This window comes from Battus philenor, unplaced genomic scaffold (assembly GCF_028537555.1).
Source record: "Battus philenor isolate CCGP_79_NKW_IND1 unplaced genomic scaffold, ilBatPhil1.0.hap1 SCAF_28, whole genome shotgun sequence".
Lineage (NCBI taxonomy): Eukaryota > Metazoa > Arthropoda > Insecta > Lepidoptera > Papilionidae > Battus > Battus philenor.
In genome coordinates, this window is record NW_027181691.1 from 11,568,190 (window position 1) to 11,584,497 (window position 16,308).

At 42.6% G+C, this 16,308-nt stretch overlaps 1 protein-coding gene across 1 annotated transcript in view; it reads right to left on the bottom strand.

Annotated features, from left to right (window-relative positions):
- Positions 1–6,370: 6,370 nt before the first annotated feature.
- Positions 6,371–16,308, bottom strand: part of Rsod (Related to Sod) — a 30,516-nt gene continuing 20,578 nt past the window's right edge. Inside the window, exons 17-23 of the mRNA XM_068769320.1 lie at positions 11,306–11,571; positions 9,425–9,530; positions 8,970–9,131; positions 8,357–8,529; positions 7,925–8,131; positions 7,481–7,557; positions 6,371–7,402 (exon numbers count right to left, since the gene is read on the bottom strand). Coding sequence (XP_068625421.1) covers positions 7,270–7,402; positions 7,481–7,557; positions 7,925–8,131; positions 8,357–8,529; positions 8,970–9,131; positions 9,425–9,530; positions 11,306–11,571 — 1,124 coding nt within the window. The 3' untranslated portion in view covers positions 6,371–7,269. The remainder of the gene's footprint in view (positions 7,403–7,480; positions 7,558–7,924; positions 8,132–8,356; positions 8,530–8,969; positions 9,132–9,424; positions 9,531–11,305; positions 11,572–16,308) is intronic.

Sequence of the window (16,308 nt, forward strand, 5' to 3'; positions counted from 1 at the left end):
ATACAAAATAATAAATTTTGCATTAATTTATTTAGGAGTGTGTTAAAAGCATACACAGTGGTCTATAAAGGAGGTACCAGTTTCAAGTTTTTAGTTACATAACGTTAAAGATGGATACGTTATGAATAAATAATATATGTCAAGGCGTCGGTATGCTGCTCCGTGCGGTATACAATGCTGTTCCATGCTGTCCCGTACCGTACCGTACTGCGCCGAGCCGTGCGGATGGCGATGCGGTTGAGCTCGTGTCTGACAGCCTCGTACCAATTAACCGCTAACAAGTCGCGGCCGACCCCGAGGGTAACGTTAAAATATATATTATATATTAAAATATACAATTAAATAAAAAACATTTCCCCGAGCCTCGAGCACAAAGGAAACGTATCCGGATCTTGGATTTAATGAAATAATTTCGTAATTTATGTTACTCATTAAACTAATTGCGCAATGTTTGCGCGATTCGCGGCCGTCGCTTCTTCCTGCTTGCGCTCGGAAAACTGAGGTCACATTTTCATATTCAATAACGAACGAATCCAGCCGAGTGACCTATGTGGTATATTTTAAGTATGTATCGCATCAACATAAACTCGTGTGGTATTCATGTCATCACGTACACAGGTGAGCATCATAAATGATCGTAGTTTGATATTAATATACATAAATTAACAGCGCACCGCAATCAAACTCTCTCCGGTTATACCTGTTTAAATGTGTAGATAGCAAGGATACAGCTAAAGTATCACATAACCTTGTTATCCTGCACCGAGGTGTATTGCTTGTTCTACCGCTAAAATTACTCCACGAAACCTTTTGACTGGCGTGATGCTTCAGCTACTGCAGAATCTTATGATGAATTAGCCCGACACATTGTCTAAAACCAGGCATTTAGTGATCTACAGCGCTTGGACAGCGACTTCAAATAACATAATGTAGAAATGAATGTATAATTTGGTTAAAGTCATAAATTATATTGTTCATAAAAATAAATTTTAGCTGTATTTACCTATAATTTGTACATAATAAAACGCTGTCGTGAAAGATACGTAGCAAATAGCAGCAGTCCCATTCCCAACTATCACCCCCCGATATGACACCCCGGCGATACAAATTAGTATTAATATGAAAGTAAAATAAGAAAGGGTCATCGACCGCAGCGAGTCAGCTGTCGCCGGCCGTGTCAGCTCTGGACAACATTTGTTTACTGAACCGCTTTCTAGCATTCATATTTATGAGAAGAAGGGAAAATCAATGGCGTCGTTAACGACATCGAACAGATCGTCCTATGCTCATAAAACTCTAGAAGGTAATATATAATCGCCGGATGTGGCGCTGCCTAACATATCGTATTGCATTCGCGAACACCTCCAGTGCGCTAGAAGTAGGCGGTTCGATTCTTTTTTACGCTAGCGAGAGTTTTAATAATAATAAATGAAGTCTTTTAAACGGACTTAAAAAGTACATTAATGTTTACTTAATACTAAACTTATTTATATACCTAAATTCAATTTTTTCTACATATTAGGTGTTTTGTTATTCTTTGTAAGTCATTTTGACTATTGCAAAGGCCTCCTCTAACCTACTCCATTCTACTCTTGTTACTCCTTGCCTTATTATTTGTCTACCTCTTTTCCTTTTTCCTTTTCTCGGATAACGCTGCGAAACGATTTTGCTCCACTTGTCCTTTCCTCTTATCCTATGTCCTGACTACTTCCTTATAAACCAGTGATTCCCAAAGTGGTCTACATCGACCTCTAGGGGTCTATGACAACCTGCAAGGGGTCTACGTCAGCGAAAAAAAATTGGGGGTCCATGAATTGAAAATGGGAGTCCACTATAGTGGATCTCAACACATACACTGATAGTACCTATTTACTTACATCATACTATCTTATAATATTAAAACATTTACATTATTTACAAAAGTACCTACGAGTATGAAGTAAAAAATGTATTATATATGTTAATAAAATTGTGTAAGTTGTAGGATGCTGGAATTCGCTTTGTGGTCGCAATACATTTTGAACATACACTAAACTTCACTGTTCAACAACAGTTAGAAATTTACAGGAAATCAATATCAGTAAGTAGGGGGTCTACCCAACACGGAAAAACATAGCAAGGTCTACGACACAAAAAAGTTTGGGGAACTCTGATATAAACCTTTTTATCTTTATGGTTACATCTTGTATCTCGGGTCGTTTTCCTGATGTCAATATTCCTTATTTTTTCCCTCCTCTGCACCACGCCACACTTCGCTCCATTACTCGTTGACAAATGGCAAGTTTACTAAATGAGTTTTTTTTTGTAGCCATATTTTGTAAGATGCAGACAGTAAATCATTTTCTTTTTGTTGCCTCATGTATTTTTTTGTCTTTCATAATTTCTATTAAGCTACAATATCTCTCAACTTCCAACTGTTAGCTATCCTTCTCTCAATTTCAGCAAGAGTTTTATTCTATTTTAAAAAATATCTAGACGTATAAAATACACAGAGCGCGACACAATATTTCCGAAAAATATCATCGCCTGTGCTGTAGAGCTATAGTGCTGGACATAGGCAATCTAAATGCGAGGTAGAGTTCCAATAGAACCGCTTCAAAAAAAGCCTAAATCTCGTCGTACATTTAGGTCTTCTGTCTACCTTGTGTAGACTTCCTATGCCACGCTCGCCGGTCTCCACCGCAGAGCCTTATAAAGTCCCCGGTCTGCCTGCTTATCAATGTCGGTAACTTTCTTTCCTCTACGGATCTCCATATTACGAAGTTTATATTTGCAATTGCTAACATTGCAACACTGTGTCAAGTCACAACTGATAAGACTAGAGGAAGCATATTGTAATAGTATGTGATGTAGAATTTAATATAGTAAAAAGAAGAATGTAAATTTAAAAATTGGAAGTAAATAAATGTTAAAGTAGTACTCTGGAGGTGAAGGCGAAGTAAGTTGACCTAAGATAGGAAAAATAAACAGTGAAAGAGAAAAGATAGGGATGGAAAATGGTCAGTGAAGTATTGATAACATATTGTTCCTGCGGATCTAAGACAGGGGAATGTGCGAGAGGTCTCTATAACAGGGGCGAACAAAAACACTGAGAGAGAGAGAAAAAAAATACTAATTAAAATATATTAAGCCTTTACTTGTGTATTCATACATATCATTATAATATAAGCCGATATAAGCACACTGCTATTTGCATCCAACATAAGACTGCTCATCGTGGCAATCTTTGAGGGAGACGTATACTTTGCAGTGAATATCTAACTTGTAACTTCTAGCAGTACAAAGTCTGGACAGTTTGTATCTAATACAGTTTAAGACGACTGTATTTGGCATAAAACTACTGTGGACGACACAGATAAAACTCTTTCAGTTCAGTATCCACCCTCAAAGTCAAAATAGTTTTATTACGTGTAATCATTACATTCATTTATAATCGATAGCTTGTTAAAGGTTCATCCGCTGTCACGGAGCTGAAATCACTTTCCTTTACATCACAACCGACGGAGACACAAAAACTGCAGGTCGACATGTTGTATAGCAGGTTTTTTGGGTAAGTAGAAGGTTCGATATTCATTTTTGGTTCCGCACGTCTTATTAACATATTTTTTTAGTTTAATTTTTTTTAGTAAAATCCCTGTACATATCAGGTGATTTTAAGTGTTGATTAAGGCTACCAATCTCCACCCTCTGCATCTAGAATGTGATGCAGAATATTGTAAATAAGGTGGAAAGACACAGCGTGCATTGACAGGGTATTAATGAGAGTAAATATTAGAAAAGATTAATTTTAATGTTCTGCAGTTAACAGCGCAGAGTAAAATCCAACATGTGATTATAATTAAACTCTTTATAATGAGTTTCCCTCTGATCCGTGATCATCATCAAATCAGCCGATGGACGCCCGCTGCAAGGCGCAAGCCTCCCCTACAGACCGACACGAGGACCGGCCCCGCGCTGCCCGCGTCTGGCCATTTCAAGCGCATCTACGCATCTCTGTGCGCCTGGTGATCAGTTGCATTAAACAACTGTTACAGAGCTGATATCTCTAATTTAACTTTTTATTTCGCTTTATATCAAGCCGTTCTCCAAATTTACTCTCAACAACTTCGTTTTATTTTTATATTTATTTATATTAGGGCACTAACAAGCTCTTTTCACCTTCGGTAACGTGACGGGACCCTGAACTATCAGAGATTCGACCAACACGTACATACTGGGTGCTGGACAGTCCACGTCCACTTTCTCCGGTGCGAAGAGAGCAGAGGGCGCAGAGGCGCAGAGGGCGCTGGGCCTCTGATCTCGCCGCGGTGACGCAACAAACGTGAACCACGATCGGATACCATCGTGGGAATTGCGCACGCACTTATAAATTATGCTCTTTAATTACTATTTTTCCTTTCCAATATAAAGAGAGCCCCGGCGCAATTTCACGCGCACGGTCACGCTTATACGAGAAACTTTGATGAAATAAGTACAATAATTACACTGTACATATTTGCATTGCGTACCCACCATCGCATACCCATCGTCCGGCGATGCTATTTTTTGTAAACTGGAGGATATATGAATAAATAATTGACGTTACATAACGACATATAATTGAAGCGCATTTCAAGTAAAGAAATTTCAATATGAACCGTATTATCACTTAATAATCATTTACACCTCCATTTTTAATGGTTTTTTCTAATTTATTATAAAATATTACATTATAATTCTTAAGGTAGTTTTAAGACGTCATAAATACACTTTACTGAGCTTAGTGCGAAGTAGGAAAAGCTTTCTTTTCTTCCTGAAGCCTGGTGCACGACATACTCAAGTTATATGTGTAATATGAAATACTAACCTTTTACTAATAAAGTCTGTAAGCAAAAGTTGTTAACATTTGATATTCTGTGGGTTCACTGAGCTAGGAATGTTTTTTTAATATTTTGTGAATAAAAAACGTTCTCTTTCCTACTTGAAGTAAAACACGAAGTAAACATCTATAGTCGAAATGCGTATATTAATAAAATTCAATGTTTCTTTACACATTTCAAAGGTTTCTTCCTATGTACTGACTCATCACCATGTCTTTAGAATCCTAACGTTTAGAGGATTCGAATTTGGTTTAATATTTCTTTTGCCGAACAGGGGGCAGCTAAGAACGGACTTTATGAAATTCTAGACGTGGAGAGTTTAGGTGGCGTTCGTTTAATTTGAGAAGTAGGCGGGGAGATTTACATAAAGCGTTCCAAAGGTCACGCGGCCTATCAGGAAGCGTATTATCGATCGTTCCTCGCGCTTCTCAGTGTTGTGGCGGCGGTGTTCTTCAATACGAGCCTCGTGTCACACAAGACGCTGACGTTCGTTCCAAAGGCCGCTGATTTGGCTAAGGCTACGATATTATTATTATTACTTTCATACTTCAATAATTAAAGAAACAAAAACCGTTAAGAGTATTCAACAGGCGAGCGAGCCATATTTGATAGCGTTCTCGAGTCGACTTCAACAAAGAGAGGGAGGCTACCGGCCCGCGGTTACCGCTCGTGGAACTTTGGGCTCCAGCACTCAGGAGGTGCACGCGCGAAAGTAAAGCAATCCTTTCTATTCCCCTTTATTCAAAAGTTTTGTCGGTAACTTTCGTTCTTCTACGAATATTCTCATTTCTCCAAGAAACTCCAAGCATAGCTCTTTCTATTGCTCATGGCTCATTTATCTCAAATAAGCCATACCTTAGCCAAGAGCAACAAGACTTCTTGAAAGCTAACAATTTGCGTTTGGCGGGTCACATCTCGCGGCCCGCTGTCGGTCGCGGCGGATTCGCACACACTTTATTTGTTTTTCACATTATTCCTCCACTTTGTATCTTTTATAGTTGTCATTTTTGTGCGCTTGGAGAATAAATACAAGAGAAACATATGAAAATCTCACCTAATTTGTAGTACTAGCCTTGTGTACATAGCTATTGTCCTCATGTTTCTTACCGTTATAGATATGAATAAGGCTTTGATATACAGGGCTATACGTAACCTGAGATATTTCTATCCGAAGCTGATAAAGGACTTTAAATGTAACAAATTTTAATGCTCGTCTGCAGGTGACAAAACTAATAACTCTCGCTATCTGTAGACATATTTGCAATTTTAGCTTTTCTAATAAAGAAATAAAAAAAACTACTTGTTAAATGTCACCATCAATGATCAAGACTTCTTCAACCCTTTCTCTTGTATTCCTTCTCTAGGCGCACACAATTGACTAATATAAATATACAAAGTGAGGGATTAATGTGAGTAAACAAGTAAAGTGGGAGATTCGTCCAGTGCAGCCGGTGCACGACGTGGGGCGGACATATACGCGCGCTGACAATGAAACGCTCGCAGGGTTCATATTGGTTTATTTTCACATTCGCTATTTACAACCATTCTTAAGACTAACTAAAAGAAACAAAAAATGGCAAATCTGCACAGGGGCCTGGTGTCGCCTGAAGGATTTAAGGCACTTTCTCACGAACCGGACAAAACGCCGCCGGTCAGAGCAGCCGCGGCGTAATGACTAACTCCGGCTCGCGGGAAAATTTACACAAACTACGGGCAAATCCTCCAGGCGGCCACGACGCCATGGTAGCGGCAAGTGCAATACGTAATATTCTCTTTAGTCGAGACGAAGTCGTGGAAGGCATGGTCTTCCAGGACCGCATCTCACTTAACCTAGCGTTAACCTAACCTTAACCTAATAAAGGCTTTGATGGAACAAAATCCGGTTGCGGTGAGCCCTCGGATTCCAGCCTTTATGCACTCCCTCAGTCGCTTTTTACGACACGCCGGGAAGAAAGGCGGCTGTTGCATTCTTTGAAATCCCAGAACAGCACGGGATCGGGGTTTCGTAGGGCGGGTCCGTGTCGGAGCCGCGCGCGTGCCCCCTCGCCGCCCGCACGCGACGGCGCGCCGCCGCCGCTCACGGAGCTGCTGAATGCAAAAGCACTGCAGCTGGCGCGCCCGGCGCGCAGCCTGCTGCCGCCTGCGGGCCTCGAGCCGCGCGCGGCCCGGCACGGACCCGCCCTACCGGATGGGAAAACCCCGAGGTCCCTTAGTCGCCTTTTACGACACCCACGGGAAGAGATGGGGTGGCAAAATTCTTACGCCGTTGCCACACGGCACCCGCGTTACCTTCCCGCGCGGGAGACGAACTCTACGCTCCCGCCGCCGTCCGCTACCTTCTGTGACATGTATTTATTGTATCGCAAGATATAGGTAACGGCGACCTAAGAACGGTTCAATCCTTCCGCGTTCACTCGCTGACGGTAATAGTGAGCTGCTTGCTGCGGCTGTTCTCGAAGCGGTCCATGCCTTTGATGTCCATGATCATGCAGATGGACACCGCCAGCCCCGCCACCATGATGAATGACACCATCAGCCCCGACCTGGGAAATTTATGAAGTTGAAATGCCTCTGATGTTTTTTCAGCAAGTTAGACAGGACTCTGGATTAGGTTAACATACCAGATAGGAACCGTGGTGAAACCGATACAGTCAAAGGCGTCTGCAAACTTTTGGCTGCTCTCCATGAATGGTTGCATCTGGAAATAGACACGAATAATTCAAATCGATGCCTCATATCGAAATTGTACAAGACCCTTACTGACCTTATCGTATATATTTTGTTTATACTGGCCGTAAGTTACCGACAGGTTGGTCACACCAATAGGGACAGTACCTGACCGTGGGTCCTATTTACCTATTTACCGTATTTACCTTCACCGTCTCAGATGGCGGTACAAATTTATAGTTAGTGCCCCAAGCAAGAGCGCAACACCTAACTCTCCAGGTAAATGAATTGTAAGCCTAATTCGCGTTGTGCCCCGCCGACTGCCTCTGTGGGCCTCTTCAAATTTTATATAATATTCTGTGATGTGCAGTGTATATGGTCATAGAAGGCTCACTCACCAGTATGTCGGGGAAGGTGAGGGTCGCGTTCTCTGCGGCATAGACGAGCGGCTGTGGGCAGCGGTAAGCGCGACCGAGCACGGCGGCGGGCGCGGCGGGCGGTGCGGGGGGCAGCAGGCCCACCCCCGCCCCGCGCCCGCGACGCACCTCCACCCCCGCCGCCGTCCACCAACCAGCCGATTGCTTGAAGCTGAACTCCAACGTGATCTGGAAACGATGTTCAAATTCAAATTAGTAAATTCTTTATTCAAGACGAAAGAAATTTAACAGGACTATGAATTTTTTTTAACAATATAAAATTACATAATTTAACAAGCATTGAACCCCGATTTTCTGTCACTCTCTCCATCACATACCCAAGCGATCACTGTGAGTTAAACTCCGTAGATAACAATATGAATTAACGGTTTCTCGAACATATTTGAGACATACCTTATCCCGAGTGTTGTCGCCGTCGGCGAAACGCACCACTAGTATGGTGTACAGACGGGTGGGTTTTATGGTGGGCTCGCCAATTGGGGTATCAAGGACGGTGACCGTGCCGTCTGGCCACTGCAGCTCTGGCCAACCAGACGAGTACAGCAACGCGGCTTTCCCTGGCGGTCCTGTTAACATGATCACCATCGTCAGCCAAATGGTTAATGGTACGAGAAAAACACATACTGACACAACCTAGTAAAATAGTAGTACTCTATCTGAGCAGCAGTGGCAGTCGACTCATAAAAAACCTTATTTCCAATGTTGCTTTAAGATATATAAATGTATAAAAACGTATTAACGAGGAAGAACGAAAGCGCTTTGATTCGTTAGAAATTCGGTGTTGAAGAAACTTGTGATGGGCATCGTGGATCAAGTAAAAATTTGCGACAGTGCGGACAAAATGAGTCAAATCTCCTCCGCATCTCAATCAAGACCTTCGAAATGTCTCGGAGAGAACGAAATGGTGGGCGATTGTGACTAATGCCGCACAACGACCCCATGATCACGACTGCTCTCCTAGCTTCATATGACTAAGAAGAATATACATTAGTGGCAGCGGCCGTACCCGTAGCGTTGTACAGAGCATATTTGACCAATGCCTTCGCCGATCGTTCCTCATCCGCGGGCGACGTTTGCGTGGGTATGGGTTCTTCCGTAGCCTCGCGCTTTACCCGCGTCCACTCTCCGTCCACGTAGTCCGCTTGCTGGCTTTGCGATACCGAAGTTCCTACGGAATTGAATAAAACTGTTAAAACTGATTACCACCAGCGCTTGTTCCGCAAATCGTGCGCAGGCTATAGCGCTACAGCCTACAGAATTTATAAATATTTATTTCTCAGTCGGTTTTAGTGCTCAACAGGTGGATAAATGTCCGCGAAAGTTTGACTTTTCAAATGAAATGCAGTATTTTGAAATCTGCATTCGCAAGCGCAAACCGATCTAATAATCGCATTCGCCGAGCAGTAGACGGTCGAAGGAACTGGAAGAAACAATTCCATGGTACCGTCTGCGATCCGTTACCCAGAACTCCCAGAATGCGGCCCGGCCCGTAGACGTCCTGCAGCCGAGCGAAGGTCTCCGTCATCTGCGCGTCCCGCTCCGACCACGGCCCCTGCAGCGTTAGCACCTGCAACAAACCAATTGTGATAAAAATATTGAAAGTCATCACCGCGTTGGCAAAGTGTTCTGAGCCGCACCTTTTATCATTCATTCAAAAAGTTTGTAAAAACTGTTGTTCAGTTGATGGATGTTTACGAAGCCTTACGCCACTGGTACAAAATCGACTTATGCGCGGAAACGAGTGTGTTCGCACCGATTCCTAACTTTTAAGTCTCTCTCAATTTACAATAGAATGTACTGAAGAAGTAGCAGTAATACATTCAGGGAAAGTAGTATATAGGTATATCAACTTAGCGCATCCGCGCCGAAGTAAAATCAACGCATGCGCACAGAGAACAAGGCGTGGCCCGACATGACAGACATCTTGTTTGAGCCTATATTAAGTCACAAGACAATCTACAGTAATTTGCAATAATAAATTCAGTAAATGTAACAGTTGGGTACAATTGATCGATATCGAATACGCGCAACTGCGCAGAAGTAGAATCAACGCATGCGCAGAGAGAACAAGGTGTGGCCAGAACTGACAGATATCTTGTTCTAGTCTATATTAACTTACAAGACAATCTACAGAAACCTGCAATAATATATTCAGCAAATGTAACAGTTGGGTACAATTGATCGATACTGAACTAGCGCAACTGCGCCGAAGTAAAATCGACGCATGCGCGGAGAGAACAAGGCGTGGCCCGAACTGACAGATATCTTCATTGAACCAATATTAACTTACAAGACAATCTAAAGAAATCTATAATAATATATTCAGCAAATGTAACAGTTGGGTACAATTGATCGATACTGAACTAGCGCATCTGCGCCGAAGTAAAATCGACGCATGCGCGGAGAGAACAAGGCGTGGCCCGAACTGACAGATATCTTCATTGAACCAATATTAACTTACAAGACAATCTAAAGAAATCTATAATAATATATTCAGCAAATGTAACAGTTGGGTACAATTGATCGATACTGAACTAGCGCATCTGCGCCGAAGTAAAATCGACGCATGCGCGGAGAGAACAAGGCGTGGCCCGAACTGACAGATATCTTCATTGAACTAATATTAACTTACAAGACAATCTAAAGAAATCTATAATAATATATTCAGCAAATGTAACAGTTGGGTACAATTGATCGATACTGAACTAGCGCATCTGCGCCGAATTAAAATCGACGCATGCGCGGAGAGAACAAGGCGTGGCCCGAACTGACAGATATCTTCATTGAACCAATATTAACTTACAAGACAATCTAAAGAAATCTATAATAATATATTCAGCAAATGTAACAGTTGGGTACAATTGATCGATACTAAACTAGCGCATCTGCGCCGAATTAAAATCGACGCATGCGCGGAGAGAACAAGGCGTGGCCCGACATGACAGAAGGTATTGATTAAAAGATAATCTAAGGTAAAAGTAGTAGTAATATGTTAATGAAACGTAACAGATGGGTTATAGTTAGTAGGTCAAGTATTACTTTATACCAATCTTCACACAAACAGAGGATTCTGCGGAGCTATTACGTAGCGCTCCGTATCGATTGGCGCATGCGCCAAGTGAAAAGGGTGCGGCCACTATTGACCCTGATGGACAACGTCCCCTCCGCCCCCTCGCCGAGGACACGACGAAACAAAAGATATTGCGCCACAAATAACTAGCAGATTATGATTTAGGCGAATCCTTAAAGATTTTTTGATTGTCCATGAGAAACCTTTTTTTTAAATTAACATTATTGTAATATTTAATGGGCGTTTGTGTGTAAGAGCGTGCGGTAATCTACCTGGGTATCGTTGCTGACGTAGTCCGGGTGCACGTCGAGGAAGTCTTGCGGTAGCACCAACATGCTCTGCCCCTCCAGCATCTTGCGCAGACGCGGGAAGTATCCGCTGGCCAGCGGCACCGCATCCTGGTTGTTGAAGACGACGATGGCCGCCGGCTCCGCGTAGATCTTCATCAAGTCATCCTGCTCCAAGTACTTCAGCGCCGTGCGCCGGTAGCGCTCCAGCGATTTAGGCCCGAAGAACAGGAAGGGCCCCTCCAGGTTGCCCCGGCACAGTCGCAGGAGCCATGCCGCCAGTAGCGTGACCGCCGCCAGATGCATGCCGTATGAGACTGAGCCCGGCCGCGGCGGCCTTATAAACCCTGCACATCGACCCCGGGGTCGCGCATGCGTTCGCGACCTCCCTCGCCATACGAAAATTAATTTTGAACCGTGCAGCCTCCGCAACAGGCATCGCATTCAAACGTCGCGTTGTTTCTAGAACATTCCAAAACCTAGACAATACAGTGCAGTCTATATTCTAGATATAATTTTATTTCGTGATACACCCCTCATCTCCCCGTTCGCTACGGGGAGATATTAATCGATAGCATCGAACCTCCCCGGTTTCCGAAGCGACGGTCGCTTGAAAATTTTCTTGGTCATTTTGAACCGTATACCTGTCCACATAAAATTTAATTTTGAACAAATTCATCTCAGGAAGTTCAAAATCGTTTTGAATCGTATAGCATTCGGAATAGAATATACACTTAAGTGTATTTATCTAGACCTTCCAGAATTTTCGATGACCTAGGTCACCATTGCGCAGGATGCATATCCTAGATATATATTGTTATTTGTTGATGCACCCTCATCTCTCCGACGGCTGTGGGGACACATAAATCAATAACTTCGAATGACCTCTGGATAGTTTAGAGTAAACGCATTTTGAGTCATAGGACGTATGCAATAAGTTTAAATATTTAATAGCTCTTAGAATTTCTAGAACTTTCGAAAAGCTATACGCAGGAGATGTGTATTTAATTTCAGGTGCAGCCCACGCCTCCCCGCGTGGTGGTCCCCCTAGGTGAGGACATTAATCAATATAGCTGTATTGCCCGGGGAACATTCTGGATTGAATTATTTCTTTGTTACAAAATTTGTTTAGGTAACAAAAGGTTCGTAAAAATTATTTTGGGGGAAGATATTTCCAACAGAGGCGGTCCCGTTGCTTGCACATCTGATATTATTTGTCACATACGTGAATAGCCATTACTGACATAAGGTAGAGATAAGGCAAATTTAAAAAGAGTCAGGTCAAGGATATTCGATAAAATCCATTTTTTTGTTTCTTTAGAGAACGCAATGTCTTTGCATACTGCACCTTAAAACTGCTCAGGGTGCGGTACAGCTCAGCCGACCAAGATTTGCGATTGTAGGTCGAGGGTTCGATTCCCAGGATACAATCTCATATAATTCATACTGCGTTACTTATATGGAATTGAATAGAAGGGGCCTATGCCTTGCAGTGGATGTCTATGAGCTGAAATGACGAAGCTGGCCCTCTGCGGAGACTTATATCGGAATTGAACTGACTGACCCGATTAAGATTCTTCTAGTGACGGTCCTCCATCATCCATAAATAGCAGGTATACGGGAATGCCTCCGCGTATCTGCAACTCTACCAGTTGCCACCGGCTCCAGAGGTCTAGTCGTGCAACCGCGGCAGCCGATCTGGTAATTTATACCGACGGCAGCCGCATAGAGGACAAGGTGGGTGCGGCGTTCTGCGTCATGCGGGACGCCGCAGAGTTGCACACAAAGAAACTCAAGTTGGGCAACTTCTGCACCGTATACCAGGCAGAACTGCTGGCTCTAGCGGAAGCAACGGGGTACGCGGCCAGCGGGTCTGCGCAGGCATACGCCATAGTGAGCGACTCGCGGTACGCCCTCGAAACTGTCGCGAGATCTGACACCCTCCATCCTTTAGCGTTCAGAGTGAAAGAAAGGAGTCGCTCGACGAATGGAACAGGAGGTATATGGAAGGAACGACGGCTTCAGTAACGAGGACATTTTTCCCGGACGCCATTTCAGCCGACCGCGTGCTCCGCAGTATCGAGGTGGACGCGGTCTCGGCCCAGCTCTTCACGGGGCACGGAGGGTTCTCTGAGTACCTCCACAGGTTCAAGCTCAAGGAGGACCCCTCGTTCTTCTGTGAACCGGGCGTGGACCAGACCATGATCCACCTTGTGACCCAGTGTCCCGCATTCGGGGGACTCCGGCTCGACTTCGAGTGCCGGTCTGGCGTAAAAATCACGGAGGAAACCATAGCCTCCCTGATAAAAGAAAAATTGACAAAATATGACTTCCTCTCTTACTGTAAAGAAATAATTAAAAAAGCAACTCAAAAAACCAAAGCTAAATAATATTAATAAAAATGTAAATAGAAAATAAGTAATAATGGTAAGTTTTAGTAAATTGTAAATAAATAGAATTATACAGCTTAAGTGAAATAAATGTAAAACAAAAGTATGTAAATAACAGAAATAAAATAAATAAAATACTATTGTATAATGAAAGAGGAATGGAAGGTCAAAGAGCGAAAGAGAATGAAAGAAGAAATGTGAAATGAACACCGAATGAAAGAACATAAGATGCATAAAGGAAGAGAGCGAAAATAAAAAAAAAGATTGTGAAAAATTAAATAAACGAAAACAAAAGCCCCTGTCCCACACCAGATAGTCGGTACGAGAGGCTCCCAATAGCGGGGGCCAAAAGAAAAAAAAAGGGGTCTAGTCGACAAAGGGAGCGAGAACTCACAAGTTCCAGCTCTTTCTAAGTTGAATATCGACACTCCTAAATATCAACGACTCCGTTTCCATTGGGAAGGCTGATCCAGACTTATAGCCTTCCACTTACGCTTTGCTGTTGCGCAAAAAGCGGTAACATCATCATGACCAACCTGCTGGAAAAAGGCCCTCCTATAAAACATGACAGGGTCTTGGTTGTTGACTATGTTGATTTTAAATTGTATTAGTAACTGGAGGATTCGGTGGTAGCATAAGGCAATGGTTTCCACCCGGTGCTTTAGCCATCATCACCGATTCGTAAGAAGTCCACTGTTGGGCATAGATGTCCTGCTACCACTGCATCCAGCTGTATCCAGGGTTTTCCGACGACATCGACAAAGACATCTATCTGCCTTTTAGGTTAACGTCTTTCGCTGCACTTCCCAGTTCGTGGTCTCCACTAGAGGAACCTAAGGCCCCAACGTTTGTTTGTTCTACGCGCTACCACTGCGTACCTACCCGCAGCTACTTCTACTTTCCAATCTGCTGGGCTATGTCGGTTACTATCGTTCCTTTACGGATATTCTTATTCCTATTCAGAGATATTCAGACCAAAATCCTCTCCAAGACTCATTGAGGGGTTTCATGTGGGTTCATAGTGTGTGACCAGGTCACGGCTATCAAGACTCTTCACTCAAAAAAATCATGTCTTTACAGATGACTGCTAGAATGTCTAGACCGCACATGTTTTAAACGGTCTGATTTATACATGTTCCTCTCCTATGTTTTTTTTACTCGGTTTTTTTTTTTGTTTTAAAGGAAAAAATTCTAGGTTTTTACAAGAGATTGTACCACGAGATGGTAGACGCCGCGAGAGTAGGTTCGCTAGTAAATGGACCAACGACATAGGTAAAGTCGCGGCAAGTCGCTAGGCGCGGAGAGCGCAAGACCGTTCATTGCGACGACCTTTGGGAAGGCCGAAGCCTTGCAGAGGGCGACTATCGGATGACATTGTAATCTGTCCCTGCAGACTTTATATTACCAGAAATTATCAGCTTGTCGCATTTCACTATGTAAAAAAATATTGTATATATATTTTCAGTAGCAACCCACGCCTTCCTTTTTGTTGTACAGAATCAATAACATCGAATGACCTCTGGACAAGTTTGTTGTAAACATACTTTGAATCATAGTACATATGCAATAAGATCAATTATTTATTGGATCCAAGATCTTCTGGAACCTTTAATACGCTGAATGTTATATTCTAGAGATGTATATTCATTTACAGGCGCAACCCACGCCTCCCCCTTGGTTGCGGGGGCGCGTGAATCAATAATATCGAATGTTCTGGATGAGATCCTTGTAAATGAATTTTGAGTTATATTACACATGCGATAAGTTCAAATATTTGATGACTCTCAGATCTTATAGATCTTTCCAAAGTTCTACGCAGTATACTGGATATATATATTTATATTCAGGTGCGTCCCACGCCTCCCTGCGGGTGTTCTCGGGGAGAATAAGTGAGGATTATATTATTTTAATAATTTAAATTAGAATGAAGACACCGGTGCCGAGTCTACGATTACAGAAAATATTTTTATGCGGCGCAACATTTTGAAGGCATCGATGAGCATTCGTTCCTCGTGTTCATACCGTAAAGCAAAAATAGGATCTTACAGACGTATTAATATCTATAGTATACAAATACATCAATTTTAATTTTTTTTTCGTTCATTCATATCAGCCGATAGACGCCTACTGCAGGACATATGCCCCAACGAGCAGTCCTGCGCTGCCCGCGTGCACTGACTTCCCCAGAACTTTGATAATGTCGGTCCAAATAGTGGAGGGCAACCCCACCCTGCGTCTACCGGCTTTTACATACAAGAGAAATCTTTTTATTCATTAATTTATGTTATAATCCAACTATAATTAATAATATTGATCGTTTATTGAATGCCTGGAAAGTTCGATTTGTAAAAGAAAACTGAAATTCAATTTAGGTTCTCTCTTTAGGATAAAACTAAGAGGCTCCTAAATGCAAAATGATTTGAGAAAAACCTACAATAAACATTGCAGATATTTCATTTGTGTCACTTTCACAAATATCTATAATGTGCAATTAATACCTAAGCTCTATTAAATATAGTGTAACATACATTAATAACATTTTTATTTTAATACATTGTAAGACAAAGACTTTATAAGGCGGTTTCTTGTATTGCAGTT